Genomic DNA, 15,460 nt, shown 5'->3' with positions numbered 1-15,460 from the left:
TGCTTAATTGACTCCCAAGAGGCAAATTCTAATTTAGATTGGTACAAAGTGTTTTCTCTTTCTAGCCATAAAATGTTTTCTTGGATTTGTTCTAATTATCCTTGGGGTGGTATAATTTTATGTCTGATATCACGGCCCTAAACCCTTGATTTTACAGATGAAGAAGCAGAGGTGAAGAGATGTGAACAGACTGGACCAAGGTCCCAAAGCAAGACAGGCAGGGGTTGTGCTGGAACCTGGCAGATGAGAGGAGACCAAAGCTGACTCCCAGTCTGGGATTTTTGCTTAAGAGTAACTGGAACATTATTCAGAGAAGGAAAAAGACTTGATGAAAAATCACCATTTAAGGAACTTGGGTTCTATAATGTGGTAGAGATGCTAGCAAGCAACAAAGCTGGAAATGGGAGGAAGGGAGAGACAGAGGGTAATGCAGCCAGTGAAGCGTGAGGCAGATCACCACTCCCTGGAGCTGATGGTGGGCTCGGTTCCTGTGCATCCAGCTGTACAATGGTCACACATGGAGGTGACTGCACAGACTAGCAGCCCACATGCGTACCTGGGCTCAATATCTTGACTCTGATAACTCTTAGCAACTTTAGCAGGTTGCTTAAGTTCTGATCTCAGTTCCTTATCTGCCTAAAAGGATGATAACATCAGTACTTACTACTGAAAGGATTAAAATTTTTTACTGTACTTACCTTAACATTATGATTAAATGAGGATTAAATAAATTGATATAGGTAAAGAGCTTAGTACACAGTAGGTGCTATGTTAGTGTTTGCCGCTTTCTGAACCTCATTCACTATAACAGAAAACCTTAAGAGTTACATTCATTCACAATATACTAAGGTGCTTTATCTGATATATATATATACTCAAGGAATCTATTACAGAGATTCAGAAAGTCATTGATGAAACCTCTTTATGTGTTGAATGGATTAATTTTTCAATACATAGTGCTGTAATTTAAACTAGTTTAAAAAAAAGAAACAACTACAGGGACTTTTTATTTTTAAAAATTCAATGATATTCATAATTCCATAAAACAGTATCAGAAATTTCATTAGTAAAACAGTTAATAAAAGAGCACATCCATTGCAAAAACTGAAGACGGGTTTTCGTGGCAGGAAGTTAGTGCTGAATCAGTAGTCACTCCTGGACTCTTTACAGCAGCAGCTCAGGGATGTTGCTTTTTTTTTTCTTTTCTTTTTTCTGGAGCACATGTGGACAGTTTAACTTTTCCCCCCTTAGAATTTGATGTTGTCCAAGCTATCATTAACATTTCACTCAGAGTTTTTAGGGTAAAACCTTCACAAAATTAATAGTGTAGATCATCTGGTAATTAAGACCATTTCAGACATGCCTGAAACGAGTACCACATGTGGATTAGTTTGCTTTTTCATTTGTCCTTCCAAGATCAGTGGACATATTTTAAGGGAAAAAAGTTAGTTACCTATTTCCCTGTTTTTCAATAACATAATTTTAGCAATTAGGCAGAATAAAAATTTAAACATTGTTGCAAATAACTTTTCTGGGTCAGGTTGCCAATTTAAGACATTGGGAGATCATGATATGCCGCATATCTGCCAGTCACATGATGGTAAATCTGTGAGGAAAATCAGAGTTCAGTTCATTAGTAATCATTATATAATTATAACTACATAATAATTATACTATCACATAATGAATACATTTCAGCAGACTCTGCCCAACCTACTTCAGATGGAGGTCTGCTTAGAGGAAGGTAGAGGTTTGGGTATGATGAGGTAAATCAGATAAGTATTCATCTCTAGTCCTCAGTTTCTCAAAAGCTCTTGTCAATTCATTCCAAGGACAATGCATTACTGCTCACCTGTCTCTCAATGTCTGTAAGCAGGGAACTGGCACCTATGCGGAAGAGTTCGGGCTTCAGCCACTCATCCCCAAGCTCTTCCTTTATAAGAGAGAGCCAAGCAAGGGAGTCTTTGGCAGTGCGAATACCTCCTGCTGGCTTAAAGCCCACCTAAAAGGGAAGATGACTGTTGTTACTGGGTGGATTTAAAAGATGGTATTGGGTTTACAAAAAATCTTGACATTCTCTCTCACTTTAGTTCTTTTCACTTCATCCAGGAAAAAAAAAAAAAAAAAAAAAACCATGCATCACTTACTCACACCCACTCACCTACAAAGAAATTTCCAAAATTATATCAGGAGGAATGCCCCAGCTTCTAAGGAGACACAAATAAGGGCTAATAACCCTCCTTAGCATTTCACTTCTTGCAAAGTCATAAACCTTAACCACCTAGATTATAGCTGAGCTTGGAAGAGAAAAGAAAGAAAGGTGTCAATAAACAGGATAACCTACCACAAAAGCCCATTCATTCCATATTTCTTTTTTTTTTTAATTTTTTCTTTTTAAACATACATGACAGTAGAGTGTATTTTTACATATTTTACATACATGGGGTAAAACCCCTTACAATTTTGATCCCATTCCTGTGGTTGACATGATGTGGAGTTACACTGGTCATGTATTCATATATGAGCATAGGAAAGTTACATCTGATTCATTCTACTGCCTTTCTATTCCCATCCTCCCTCCCTTCCCTTCATTCCCTTTTGTCTAACCCAATGAATTTCTATTCTTCTCCTCCCAACCCTCCCTTGTTATGGGTTAGCATCCACATATCAGAGAGAACATTTGGCTTTTGTTTTTGGAGGACTGGCTTATTTCACTTAGTCATTCTTACTGTGGCTGAATAATATTCCAGTGTGTATATATACCACATGTTCTTTATCCATTCATCTGTTGAAGGGCTCTAGATTGGTTCCATAGCTTAGCTATTGTGAATTGAGCTGCTATAAACATTGATGTGGCTGCAGCACTGCAGTATGCTGATTTTAGGTCCTCTGGGTATATAGATCACGAGTGGGATAGATGGGTCAAATGGTGGTTCCGTTCCAAAATTATATCAGGAGGAATGCCCCAGCTTCTAAGGACTCTCCATACTGCTTTCAAGAGTGGTTGCACCAATATGCAGTCTCACCAGCAATGTATGAGTGAAGCTTTTCCCCTACATCCTCGCCAACATTTATTGTTATTTACCTGTATTCTTGATAACTGCCACTCTGACTGGAGTGAGATGAAATCTTAGAGTAGTTTTGATTTGCATTTCACTAATTGCTAGAGATGTTGAACATTTTTTTTATATATTTGTTGACAGATCATATTTCTTGTTCTGTGAAGTGCCTGTTCAGTTCCTTTGCCCATTTATTAATTGGGTTATTTGGGGGTTTGTTTTATTTTGTTTTGTTGGTGGTGGTGATGTTAAGTTTTTTTAGTTCATTGTATATTCTGGAGATTAATGCTCTAAGGTGCAGGTAGCAAAGATTTTCTCCCATTCTGTATTCTCTCTGTTCATGTCCTTGTTTCCTTTGCTGTGAAGATGCTTTTTAATTTGATGCCATCCCATTTATTGATTCTTGATTGTGCCAAAGCACAAGAAGACTCCTAAAGGAGTCTTACTAAGAAGTCTGTTCTTACTAAGGAAGTCTGTTCCTGAGCTGATATGATGGAGAGTTGGGCCTCCTTTTTCTTCTAGGAGGCACAGGGTCTCCGGTCTAATACCAAGGTCCTTGTCCACTTTGAGTTTTTGTACAGGGTGAGATATAGGGGTTCAATTTTATGCGGATTTGTAATTTTCCCAAAACCATTTGTTGAAGAGGCTATCTTTTCTCCAATGTATGTTTATGGCACCTTTGTCTAGTATAACTGTGTTTATGTGGGTATGTCTCTGTGTCTTCTATTATGTTCCATTGGTCTTCAATTCTATTTTTGTGCCAATATCATGCCATTTTTGTCACTACAGCTCTGTAGTATAATTTAAGACATGGTATAGTGATGCCTCCTGTATTACTTTTCTTGCTAATGATTGATTTGGCTATTATGGGCCTCTTATTTTCCCAAATGAATTTCATGACTGCTTTTTCTATTTCTATGAAGGAATTTTAATGGGAATTGCATTAAATCTGTATAATGCATTTGGTAGTATGGCCATTTTGACAATGTTAATTCTGTCTATTCAATAACACGGGAGATCTTTCTACCGTCTAAGGTCTTCTTCAATTTCTTTCTTCAGTGCGTTCTGTAGTCTTCATTGTAGAGGTCTTTTACCCCTTTTGTTAGATTGATTCCCAAGTACTTATTTATTTTTTTTAGGCTGTTGTGAATGGGATAGTTTTCCTGATTTCTCTTTCAGCTGATTTGTCATTGGTATATAGGAATGCAATTGATTTATGGGTGTTAATTTAAACAAGACTTCACAAGGTTCAAAAGCAGATGTGTACTTAAAAAAAAAAAAAAAAAGGACAGAATCAGTGAGGCCACATGGTCACCCTAACCAAATAAGCAGATTCCAAGGAGAAGAACTGACAGTTGTTTTAATCAACTTAATTGCAGGGACTTTTTCTCAGAAGTGTAGGTACTCAAAGTTCTATCATGCAGAAAGATCAATTACATAAGGACAAAAGAAAGGCAGTGTAGGGGATCTTCATATTTCATAAATTTTTAAGGACTGACTATAAAACAGCCCAATTCAACCCAAACTGTTGTTTATAAATAATGTTCCATATCCATTAGGAAAGGAAAAATATGCTCCACATACACTAAGAGCCTCATCATCTTGGTTTACTTTGTCCAGGAGCTTGAACATCCAGCAGAGTAGAGAATCTACAGATGGAGTCAAACAATCAAACAATACCCCTGATAGCCTAGATATAAAATTCTTGCATTTTAACACTCAGAGGTATTCTTTAAAAGGCAGCACCAGCAGGAAACAATTGCTAACAGAATGTTGAAGAAGAGAGACAACAAACAAATGGTCCTATCATCAACTCAAGCAGGAAACATGGTGAACCTGAACTCCATCCTGACTAGGAAATATCCACTCAACAGTCAAGTCCTGCCAATCCTACCTACTTAACTTCTGGTCATGCACACCTTCCTCTGTCCACATGTCTACATTTCAGATTAGACCCTCATCAGTCCTCATATGGAATATTAGTGAGTCTCTTCCCTGGTTTCCCTACCTCTGCCATACAACCTCAAACAGCAGCATTTCTAACCAAATTTGCTGTTACTCCCCTGCCCAAGCCAGGACTTGGTAAGGCAGAGGGGTGGGGGCTGCAGGATGAGGTTATTTGTTGAGGAAAGGAGAAAAAAAATCAATTAGCTGATATTAGCATACATGTTAATCACAGGGGTCTTTCTGTCAATTAGGCAGTATTTCATATAGATTTTCTATATAGTTCAATTTGTGTCAGCAAGTCTGTTTGGCAATGTTTCCAAAGGAAGGTTCTTATATAAGTTAATCTTTTTTTTTTGAGAGAGAGAATATGGAAAACATAAATCTGTAATGAAATCAGTTATGAAATATTAAACCTCTGCTTCTCAGGAGTGACACTAATCATGGTCTGGAAGGCGGCTGATGACACTGTAAAACACCGCTTAAATCAATGAAGTAGAAACTTTACCATCTAAGGGCTGCTAGTGCAACTTGTCAGCAACCCAAAAGCTGTACCATGATTTGCAAACACATACACAGATCCTCCTTGTTTGAAGTCAAACATGATTAATGAGAATGATTTGACTTGTACCTGTGTCCTTTTCTTAAAACCAGCTGGACTTAGTTTATTAAACTGAGGGGGAAATGCAATACAATTAAGAGAGGATTGAAATAGCAAAATGTCCCCCGCTCTGAAACCTGGTCTAAAACACTGAGGACTTAAAAACTTTTTCTTTGAAATATTCTGCATGTTGGTTAAGAGCTTTTCTGGGAAGAAACGTGTTCATTTTTGCATTCCAAGATAGGTTAACATGGCACATGGTTAACTACTCAATAGCTGCTCACTGAGAGCAAAACAGAATTGGGTTCTAAATGGCATGTTTAAACCCTGACAATGGAGTTTATGAAATGCATATGCCTGAAGAATACCCCAGAATATACAGGGATGGCAGTCCAGGCATCAATATGCATAAAAAAATCTCACATTTGATTTTGTGTATGGTGGAGGTGGGGGGGGGGGAATGCGCTGGGGATTGAACCCAGGGCCTTGTGCATGCGAGGCAAGCACTCTACTAACTGAGCTATATCCCCAGCTCCTCACATTTGATTTTGATGTTCTTTGGCTGAAACTGAGAACTACTGGTCTAATGAGTAGTGGTAGTTTCTACTGAGGGACCAAAGACAGATTTTTCATTTTTATAGCTTTCTTTCTTTCTTTCTTTACACATGTTTTTCTTTAACTTATTTGCAGATAACTTTAACTTATTTCCTTTAACTTATCATTGCAGAAAGACTTTCAAGTAGAGGTTACTCAAATTGGTAGTGCTGTTATATGTAGGTCACAATAAATATTTCTTCTATTTGTACTTCAGATGTGAGGTTATTCTGAGGAAGAAGAGGGGGTTTATTTCCCCTTACAACCAGTATATTCCAAAAAAAAAAAAAAAAAATCCAATTCCAAAATAAACTACAGTCACATATATAGTCATAGTATCCAGTTGGTGAAGGATTAAAGGTCCTTTGGGGGGTCCTACTTGGCAGAAATCAAGAGACTGTTTTTAAAAGATGCCCCTCAGGAGGGGAAAGTCACATTAAACAAACAAACACACACACACACACACACACACACACACACACACACACATTCTCTCTCCATCTTTTTCTCCAATGATGTAAAAAATCCTTTGAGATAATATGCAGCTAGACAAGTAATTTGAAGTGAAAAGGAAAATCCAAATTCATTTTTATAAAACACCTCATACACATTTTCCCTTTTAACTTCATATGTTTCAAAAAATATGTATTATTTTTCGAAAAGCTGACAAAAGCTAGCATATACCCTCCTCAGCTTAACAGTCTTCCAAAGAGCACATCCAACTGCCATAAAACGCAAAAATGGATATTTAATTCAAGAGCTATATAACGTCTAGCTACCTTTTCCCTGCTGTTTCACAGCATTTCATTATTTTGTTTAATAAGTTCATCTCCTCGAGAATTTTCTCTTCACCTCATATTATTAAAAGTAATAAGTTTTTCTGGACCGGGGGTTTCCCAACAGAAAAACCAATTTATGTGTGTCCTTCAATAATGACAGGAAAAGATTATTTCCCATTATACTGCATACTTTTCATATCACCACCACAGCTTATCATTCAATAAATGTTACTCTGCAATTCTTTCCATTCCTCAAGGAAGTTTAATTTCTGCATTAACCTGTTTTCACTGGCCAACGCCTTGCCAGAAAGCTCTGTGTTGCAGCAGAATTAGTTCGTTAAAGAACCCATTTAGGAATCTCTTGTCAGTGATAAAATTGTCTTCGGTTAATAAAAGGACACGCAGCAAGTTTACATCTTGATCACACATACTTACTCCCACACTCACACTCACTTTCGTTAATCGCACATTTTCCCCATAAATGTGTTCTTTCATAATGAAAGGTAAATTAAACATTTATCTTAATAAAGGTAACTCATTCACACCTTCTGCATAAAAAGACAGTTATCGTGGTAGCTGTAACAAGTATTATAAATAACATTATCTTTACTCTGAAGAAAGATTTGCTGGCAATAATATACCTTGTTTCCAGTTTTCCAGAAGAAATCTCTAATGGCCCGTAGCATTACTATAGCTACCGGGAAGGTGGCATTTACTGTTTCTTTTCCAGTAGAGGTCTTAATAAAATCTGATCCTAAAACAAAAGAAAAACTCCCATGTTAATTAAAAACTTATTTTTTATTTTAAGTCAGTGAAAGAAATGAATTGTGTAAATTTTTTCCCCTGAGGAACACAACTTTACTTTTCATTAATTATCTGAAAAACTATAACTAAAATCTACCTTTAAAATACTTTTGTCTGTATTTTTTTTCCCTTCTTACCGTCAAATGAATTAATCTAGGTACCAAATAAATTCACAGGGACCTCTGGAACTCTTGCCTTCATATTTCCACACCACAATTAAAATTAGTATGGTCTGTTTAATTTAAGAGATGAATAAAAACAATTTATGCCTTGTGTTTAAGATCACATATCATGACACTTTACCATAAAGCTGGGGTACTCACTTTCCCATGCTTGATAGAAGGTACACAGCACAGTTATGATAATAATCACCATGAGCTGATTTCTACTGCATTGTTCATTAATGAAAGCATGGTGTCTTCCAACCAGATTAGGATTTTCATGAATGACACCATGCTATTGCATACTTTGCAAATATTTTAACAACTTCCTTCTTTCAAATATATCTTAAACCTATTTATGTAGTTTAACAGAATAGCACAAGGACAGAAGGAAATGATAACAATAGCTAAGATGCACTGAGTGCTGCATGCTATGCATTAAAAATCTGGTACTTTACAATTATTAGCTCAGTCAATCCTTACAACCACTGTTGCTCACTAACTACTAATATCATCTCCATCTTTTTTTTCTATTTTTTTAAATGTTTAAATTGGTGCATGACAACTATAAATAATGGTGGGATTCAGTGTTATATATTCATACATGCACGCAATATAATTTGGTCAATTTCATTGCCCAGTACCTCCCTTCTGTCTCACCTAGGAGCTCCATCTTTAAAGAGAAAATGAAGGCTCAGGAAAGTTAAGTAACTCACATGAGGTCACATAGTAAGAATATGTGCACATGTAGAATTTTAGATACATACAATGTGTCTAAGAAACTTCCTCATTTATGAAGGTCACCCAAATAAAGAATCCATCTTTCATATGGATACCTATCCCTGAAATACTCAAAATGTGAGTGATGCGCAGGCACCATGGGACCACTAGAGAAAGTAGGGAAGAAGGGGACAGGGAAAGGTCAACAGACATTAAGTTATAGTCTAGAGAAATATGACCTGGTGTTCAACAGGGTGACTGTAGATCATGGAAGTATACTGTATATTAAACAAACAAACAAAGCTAATGGTTAGGTTTTTTAATGTTTTCACCACAAAAAAAAGATAAGTGTTTCAGGAGATAGACATGTTTATCTAGACTTGAACATTAACCAATGTATACATGTACTGAAAAAAAAATCACACAGTACTCCATAAATATGTATAATTTTATATGTAAATTTAAATCAACCAGACCAACTGATTCAGACTCTAACATAAAGAAGGTTCCCAGGAGATTCATGTACAAATTCACAGTCCTGGTCCACCAAATCTGTGAAACCACACTAAAACTAATATGAGAGTCTTTTTGAAGGTCCATAAAAGACAGAATCTATAGGAAAAAGTAGCCAAAACTTTCCCCTCTAGTTTCATTTGAACAAAATTACTTCCACAACAGTTCCGTGCACTAAAAGGCTCAGGCAGATACCCCTTTATAAAACATATTGTGAACAGGCACATGGAAAATACAAAACAAATAATTCAGTCTCTTTTCTTAAAATTATATTTTCAAGATACAGGTAGAGGAAAAACACAGATCACTCAGTGAGCTAGAAGTCACCTTGCAAATTCAATTTCCTTACCTTCCTCGTTTATAAAATAGGTCTAAAACATTCCTACTTGCTTCAGAGTATTATACAAGACTATCAGAAGATACAATCTTATGAAAAAAACTGTCAAGTATTATACAAATATAAATGAAGCAAAGACCTGAGGTAGGTGTGCAATCTATGTAGATACCAGGGAAACTCTTGACATATCAGAAGAGGTCACAGGAAGCCTTCTTTTCTTTGGGTCTATAGGTTACTAGGAAGAATGGAGACATGCCTATCATACAGACAGTCATTCAACAAATACTTGCTGAGTGCTTATTAAGTGTTGAACTCATTCTAAATGCTTGGAATAGACCAAAAAAACAAAAACCAAAAAAACCTGTCCTTGTGAAGAGATGTTCTAGAAGAGAAAGGCAATAAACAAATATATAATAAATGTCAAATGGAAATAGTTGCTCTGTAAAAACGTAACACAATGTAATGAGTCAGAGTGATGAAGTTGAGCAGAGGCAGTTTTGTTTAAAGAGTCATCATGATAACATCTCTGATCAACGAAACTCAAATAGATACTGAATGAAGAAAATCTAGGGAAAGAGCATTACAACCAGGGAAAAAGAAAGTGCAAAGGCTTTGCAATAGTCACATGTTACTATGATAGTTACCTCTTGAGTTCATCATATCTGTCCATTGATACATGAATGGGTGAGTGCCTAAAGCCTGGCCCTTAAAACATAAAAATAAGATGATCAAAGGGAAGAGACTGAAGCCAGGCTCGGTGGTGCATACCTGTAACCTCAGCAGCTCAGAAGGCTGAGACAGGAGAATCAGAAGTTCAAAGCTAGCCTCAACAATTTATGTCTAAATAAAAAAAATAAAATGGGCTGGGCTGGGGGTGTAGCTCAGTGGTTAAGCACTCCTGGGTTCAATCCCTAGTACCAAAAAAAAAAAAAAAAAAGGAAAAAACTAAAGCCTCCATATAAGCAGTTAAGGGAAACATCCCAAAAGAATTCACAATGAGACCCAAATATATTTTCCTAATATTGACATCATCTTTTGATTTACTAGAAGCCATTGAAGTAACAACACTGAATAGCATCAAAATAGTAAGCATCCTAGAAGAGAAGTTTTTAAGACAAAAGACCAAGGCCATATTTGAAGGCTATTAAAAAAGAGGGGTGGGACATGGTCATTAAAAAATCACACTACCGGGGCTGGGGATGTGGCTCAAGTGGTAGCGCGCTCGCCTGGCATGCATGCGGCCCGGGTTCGATCCTCAGCACCACATACAAACAAAGATGTGTCCGCCAAGTACTAAAAAATAAATATTAAAAAATTCTCTCTCTCTTTCCCTCTCTCTCACTCTTTCTTTAAAAAAAAAAAAAAAAAAAAATCACACTACCTGGCAGTTTTTCAAAAGAGCCAACTTCCTTTGGCAGGGTAAGTTTGGAAAAACTCTTCCTAATATATTGGGAGGGCCAGAGCACCTACCAAGGTAGCAACAGTTGCCCAGAATGGCAACAGTGGCTTCAAGTGTTTGTCTGCTCCATTTTCTTGACTGTACTGTATGCAGGTCTGGTTTATATGCTACAACCTTCCTATACACTTCTATGTCCCAGAGGGTGGCACACAGGAGGAACTCTAGATGGATGGACGGATGGCCAGCCACAGGGACCAATAAAAAGGAAACTACAATATTTTCTACCTTTAAATGATTAATGAGAAAGGAAAAAAAATTTTGTGTTTCATTCCAGTCCCAGTAATAAAACTGGGCAGGGGGCTCAGAATAAAATATTATTTATTTATTTTTAAGTTTAGAACCCACTTAGGATTACAGAAAAATTAGAGAGGTAATACAGAGTTTACCCCATATGCAGTTTCCCCTCTTACTACCTTCTTACATTAGTGTGGTAGATTTATTACAATTAAGGAATTATTATTACTTGAAACCCATACTTTATTTAGATTTCTTTTGTTTTACTCACTATTCCATCCCATCCAGAATACTACATTTTTTATTTCTCTATAGATTCCTCTTGACTACAATAGTTCCTTAGATTTTCCTGATTCTGAAGATTTGGTCAGTTTTGAAAGTACTGGTCAGGTATTCTGTATAATGTCTCTTGACTGATGTTTGGTGTTTTTCTCATGACTGGAGTGGGGTTGATTTTTCTTCTTAAGCTTATCTTTTTTTTCTCTTAAGCTTATTGATATAGTGGATTAAACTATGTTGAACCAGAATTGCATACCTGGAGTAGATCACATTTGGTCATATTGTATAATTCTTTTTCATACAGTGTCAGTCTCATTTTGCTAACATTTTGTAGATTATACGTATATTTATAAAAGATATTATTCAATAACTTTTTGTTCTTGTAGTGTCTTTTTTCAGGTTTTGGTATTAGAGTAATAATGGTCTCATAAAATAGGTGTTCTCTCTTTTATTTTCTGAAAGAGATTGCAAAGAGGTACTATTTCTTAAATTTTAGCTGAATTCATCAGTTAAACTATATAGGTGCTTTCTTTGGGAAGCTTATAATTACTGCTCTTTAATAAGGTTAAATTATTAATAATATGAAACCACTTTATATTTATTAACTAAACATTTTGCAAAACATTTACATAAACACATGATGTTTACATGACTTATATAAACAACTTATATAATTCATATAAACATTCACATAAAATACTTTATGTAAATATAAAATTAATAAATTTAAATAATTTCTTTAATAGATATAGGCCAACAAGACTATTTGTCCTTGTGAGTTTTGGTTGCTTGTGTTTTTCAAGGAATTAATGCATTTCATCTATATTATCAAATTTGTGGGTATAATGTTTTTCATATAATCCTTTTTATCCTTTAAATGTTCATGGGAACAGTAGTGATGACCCCTCTTTCTTTTCTGGTATGAGTAATTTGTATTTTATCTCTTTTATTCTTGATCAGCCTAGCTAGAGAGTCACCAAACTTATTAACTTTTCAAAGCAGCAGCATTTAAGGTTTTGGTTTTTTTTTTTTTTTTTTTTTACTTTTTCCTTCTATTGCTTTTGCTTTTCATTTCATTAATTCATGTTTTAATTTCTATTTTTTTTCTTCCATTTGCTTTAGGCTTAATTGCTCTTCTTTCTCTACTTAATGTAAAATAATGTAAAAACTTACATTATTCATTTAAAACAATTTTCCTTTTCTAATATATGCATCCAATAAGTTTTCCTCCGAGCAATTGCTTTTGAGTCATCCCATAAATAATGATAATTCTCATTGTTATTTAGTTCAAATTTTTAAAAAATTTCAAGCTTCTTCTTTGACCCATTTGTTATTTAGAATTATGTTGTTTAATTTCCAAATACTTAGGTATTTTTCATCTATCTTTTGGCTATTGGTTTCTAAGTCCATTCCTTGTGCTCTCAGAAAACACTTATATGATTTATATTCTTTAAGTTTGTCAGGGTATGGTCTATGGGCGTGAATATGGCCTGACATAATTAATGTCCAATGTCAACTTGAATACGTATTCTGCTGATGTTGGATGGAGCTTTCTCTGAGTGTCAATTTGATCATGTTGAAGGACTTTCCCAAAATACTAGACACTAAACCAGTGGTCCTGGAAGCTCAGAGAATGTCAAGTAGGATATATATGCCTATATATATTCTGTATTCTATATTCTACTTTTTGCTCTTCAGGTCAAACATATCCTTGCTGTTATTCTGCCTGCTTGATTACCATTTACTGAAACAGGGGTTTTGAAGTCTCCAGCTACGATAGACTGATATCTATAGATAGATAGATAGATACTTTTTTTTCAGTTGCATTGAATTTTGCCTCATATATTTTGAGGCTCTTGCTAGGCACCGGAAGACTTATGATTGTTCTGTTTTCTTGAAGAAATGACTTCTTTCTCAGCATGCAATATCATTTTTTATACTTGATAATGTACCTTTTCTAAAGTCTTCTTTGTCTGAAACTAATACAAGTTGGCTTGGTATATCTTTCTCCAACCCTTTAGTTTTAATCTTCTACATTTAAGGTGAATTTCTTAAATTAGCAGCTTGCTTTTTTTATAATCTCTTAATTGGCATATTTAGCCATTAGTATCTACAGTGCCTATAACTTTTGCATTTTTTTTTTTAAGTTTTCGGGGGACACAACATCTTTGTTTGTATGTGGTGCTGAGGAACAAACCCAGGCCGCACGAAAGCCAGGCGAGCGCGCTACCGCTTGAGCCACATCCCCAGCCCGCCTTTGGCATTTTTCTTGAACTTTTATACTTATTTTTTCTGCCTTCTCTGGCTTTGAGCATTTTATATGATTCCATTTCATCTACCCTTATCATATCAATTATTATACTTCTTTGGTAAATTTTTTAGTGATTGCCCTAGAGTTTTCAACTTATATTTCTAACTAATGTAGGTTCACCTTCAAATAATACCATACTATCACATGGGTACTGCAGACATCTTTTAACAAAATATTCCTAATTTCATTCTCTTATATCTCATAATACTGATGTCATTCATTTCAGTTACTTATATGATAAATCACTTAATAGTTATATTACTACTTTAAATAGTTATCTTTAAAGTCAATTAAGAAAAATTAATTTTAATCTTCATTTTTTTCTTCCCTGATGTTCTTCTTCCCTTTTTTAATGGACCAGACTTTCTGATTTATATTGTTTTCTTCCTCCCTGAAGAACTTCTTTTAACATTTCTTACAGAAAGGTCTAGGAGTGAAGTCCCTTTGCTTTTGTTTGAGCTCAATTTTGAATGATAATTTCACTGGATATAGAACTATAGGTTGTTATATTTTTGCATTAAACACTGGTAGTGGGCTGGGGTTGTGGCTCAGTGGTAGAGTGCTTACTTAGCATGTGTGGGGCTCTCGGTTCGTTCCCCAGCACCACATAAAAAAATAAAGGTATTGTGTCCAACTACAACTAAAAAATAAATATTAAAAAAAATTGCATTCCACTCCTTGCTGACATGGTTTCTAATGAAAAGATTGTTAGACTTATTTTCTTTTTCTTCTATAAGTAAAGTGTTTTCTTTCTGTAGCTTTTTTTTCCCCCAAGATTTTCTATTTGTCTTTGATTTTTTTTTTCAATATAAGTATGATATTTCTAGATGCAGGTAGGTGTAGGGGTGTGGGTGTGGGTGTGGGTGTGGGTGTGGGTGTGTGTGTGTGTGTGTGTGTGGAGAGAGAGAGAGAAAGATAGAATATATGGGCATATATATCCTACTTGACATTCTCTGAGCTTCCAGGACCACTGGAAGCTGGTTCAGTGTCCAGTATTTTGGGAAAGTTCTTAACTATTATGACTTCCAGTATATTGTTGCTCTATTTATTCTTTCTTCGTATTCCAATTATATATAACTTTTTAATTTATCCCAAAGATTTTGGATGTTTTGTTTTTTGCTCACCCCACCCCCATCGGTTTTTTTTTTTTTTTTTTTTTTTGCTTACATTTTAGTTTAGGAAGTTTCTATTGACTTATCTTCATGAGCATTGATTCTTTCTCTCAGCTGTGTTCTGTTTACTAATGGGCCCATTAAAGAAATTCTTCATTTTTGTTCCAATATTTTTAACTTCTAGAATTTCCTTTTGATTCTTTCTTAGCATTTCCATCTCTGATTATATTACCTGTATTTTTTCATGTTGTCTATTTTTCCAGTAAACTCATTACTAATAGTCATAGTTATTTTAGATTCTTTATCATATAATTTCAACATCTATGTTATATCTGAATCTGTTCTGATGCTTATTTTGTCTTGTTGAAAGCCACATATGATGTATTGGGTAAGAGGAACAAAACAGGCCTCTCTGTGAGATTTTATGTTAATCTAGCTAGGAGTTGGGCTATGTTTAATTTTGCTCTAACTATAGATGCCACAGTACTCAAATTCCCATACTAGCCTTGTTTTTGCCTCCCCTGTTTGCTTTGGGATTCCCTAAATCTCTTCC

At 35.3% G+C, this 15,460-nt stretch overlaps 1 protein-coding gene across 3 annotated transcripts in view; it reads right to left on the bottom strand.

Moving 5' to 3' along the window:
* Nucleotides 1-988: 988 nt before the first annotated feature.
* Dera (deoxyribose-phosphate aldolase) overlaps nt 989-15,460 on the bottom strand; it is a 112,999-nt gene continuing 98,527 nt past the window's right edge. For all 3 annotated transcript variants that reach the window (XM_076852705.1, XM_076852703.1, XM_076852704.1), the window contains 3 exons: nt 7,619-7,731; nt 1,853-2,002; nt 989-1,606 (listed from right to left, as the gene is read on the bottom strand). In XM_076852705.1, coding sequence (XP_076708820.1) covers nt 1,550-1,606; nt 1,853-2,002; nt 7,619-7,731 — 320 coding nt within the window. In that variant the 3' untranslated portion in view covers nt 989-1,549. The remainder of the gene's footprint in view (nt 1,607-1,852; nt 2,003-7,618; nt 7,732-15,460) is intronic.

Source organism: Callospermophilus lateralis, chromosome 4 (assembly GCF_048772815.1).
Source record: "Callospermophilus lateralis isolate mCalLat2 chromosome 4, mCalLat2.hap1, whole genome shotgun sequence".
NCBI lineage: Eukaryota > Metazoa > Chordata > Mammalia > Rodentia > Sciuridae > Callospermophilus > Callospermophilus lateralis.
This window is presented reverse-complemented; position numbering and strand designations above follow the sequence as displayed.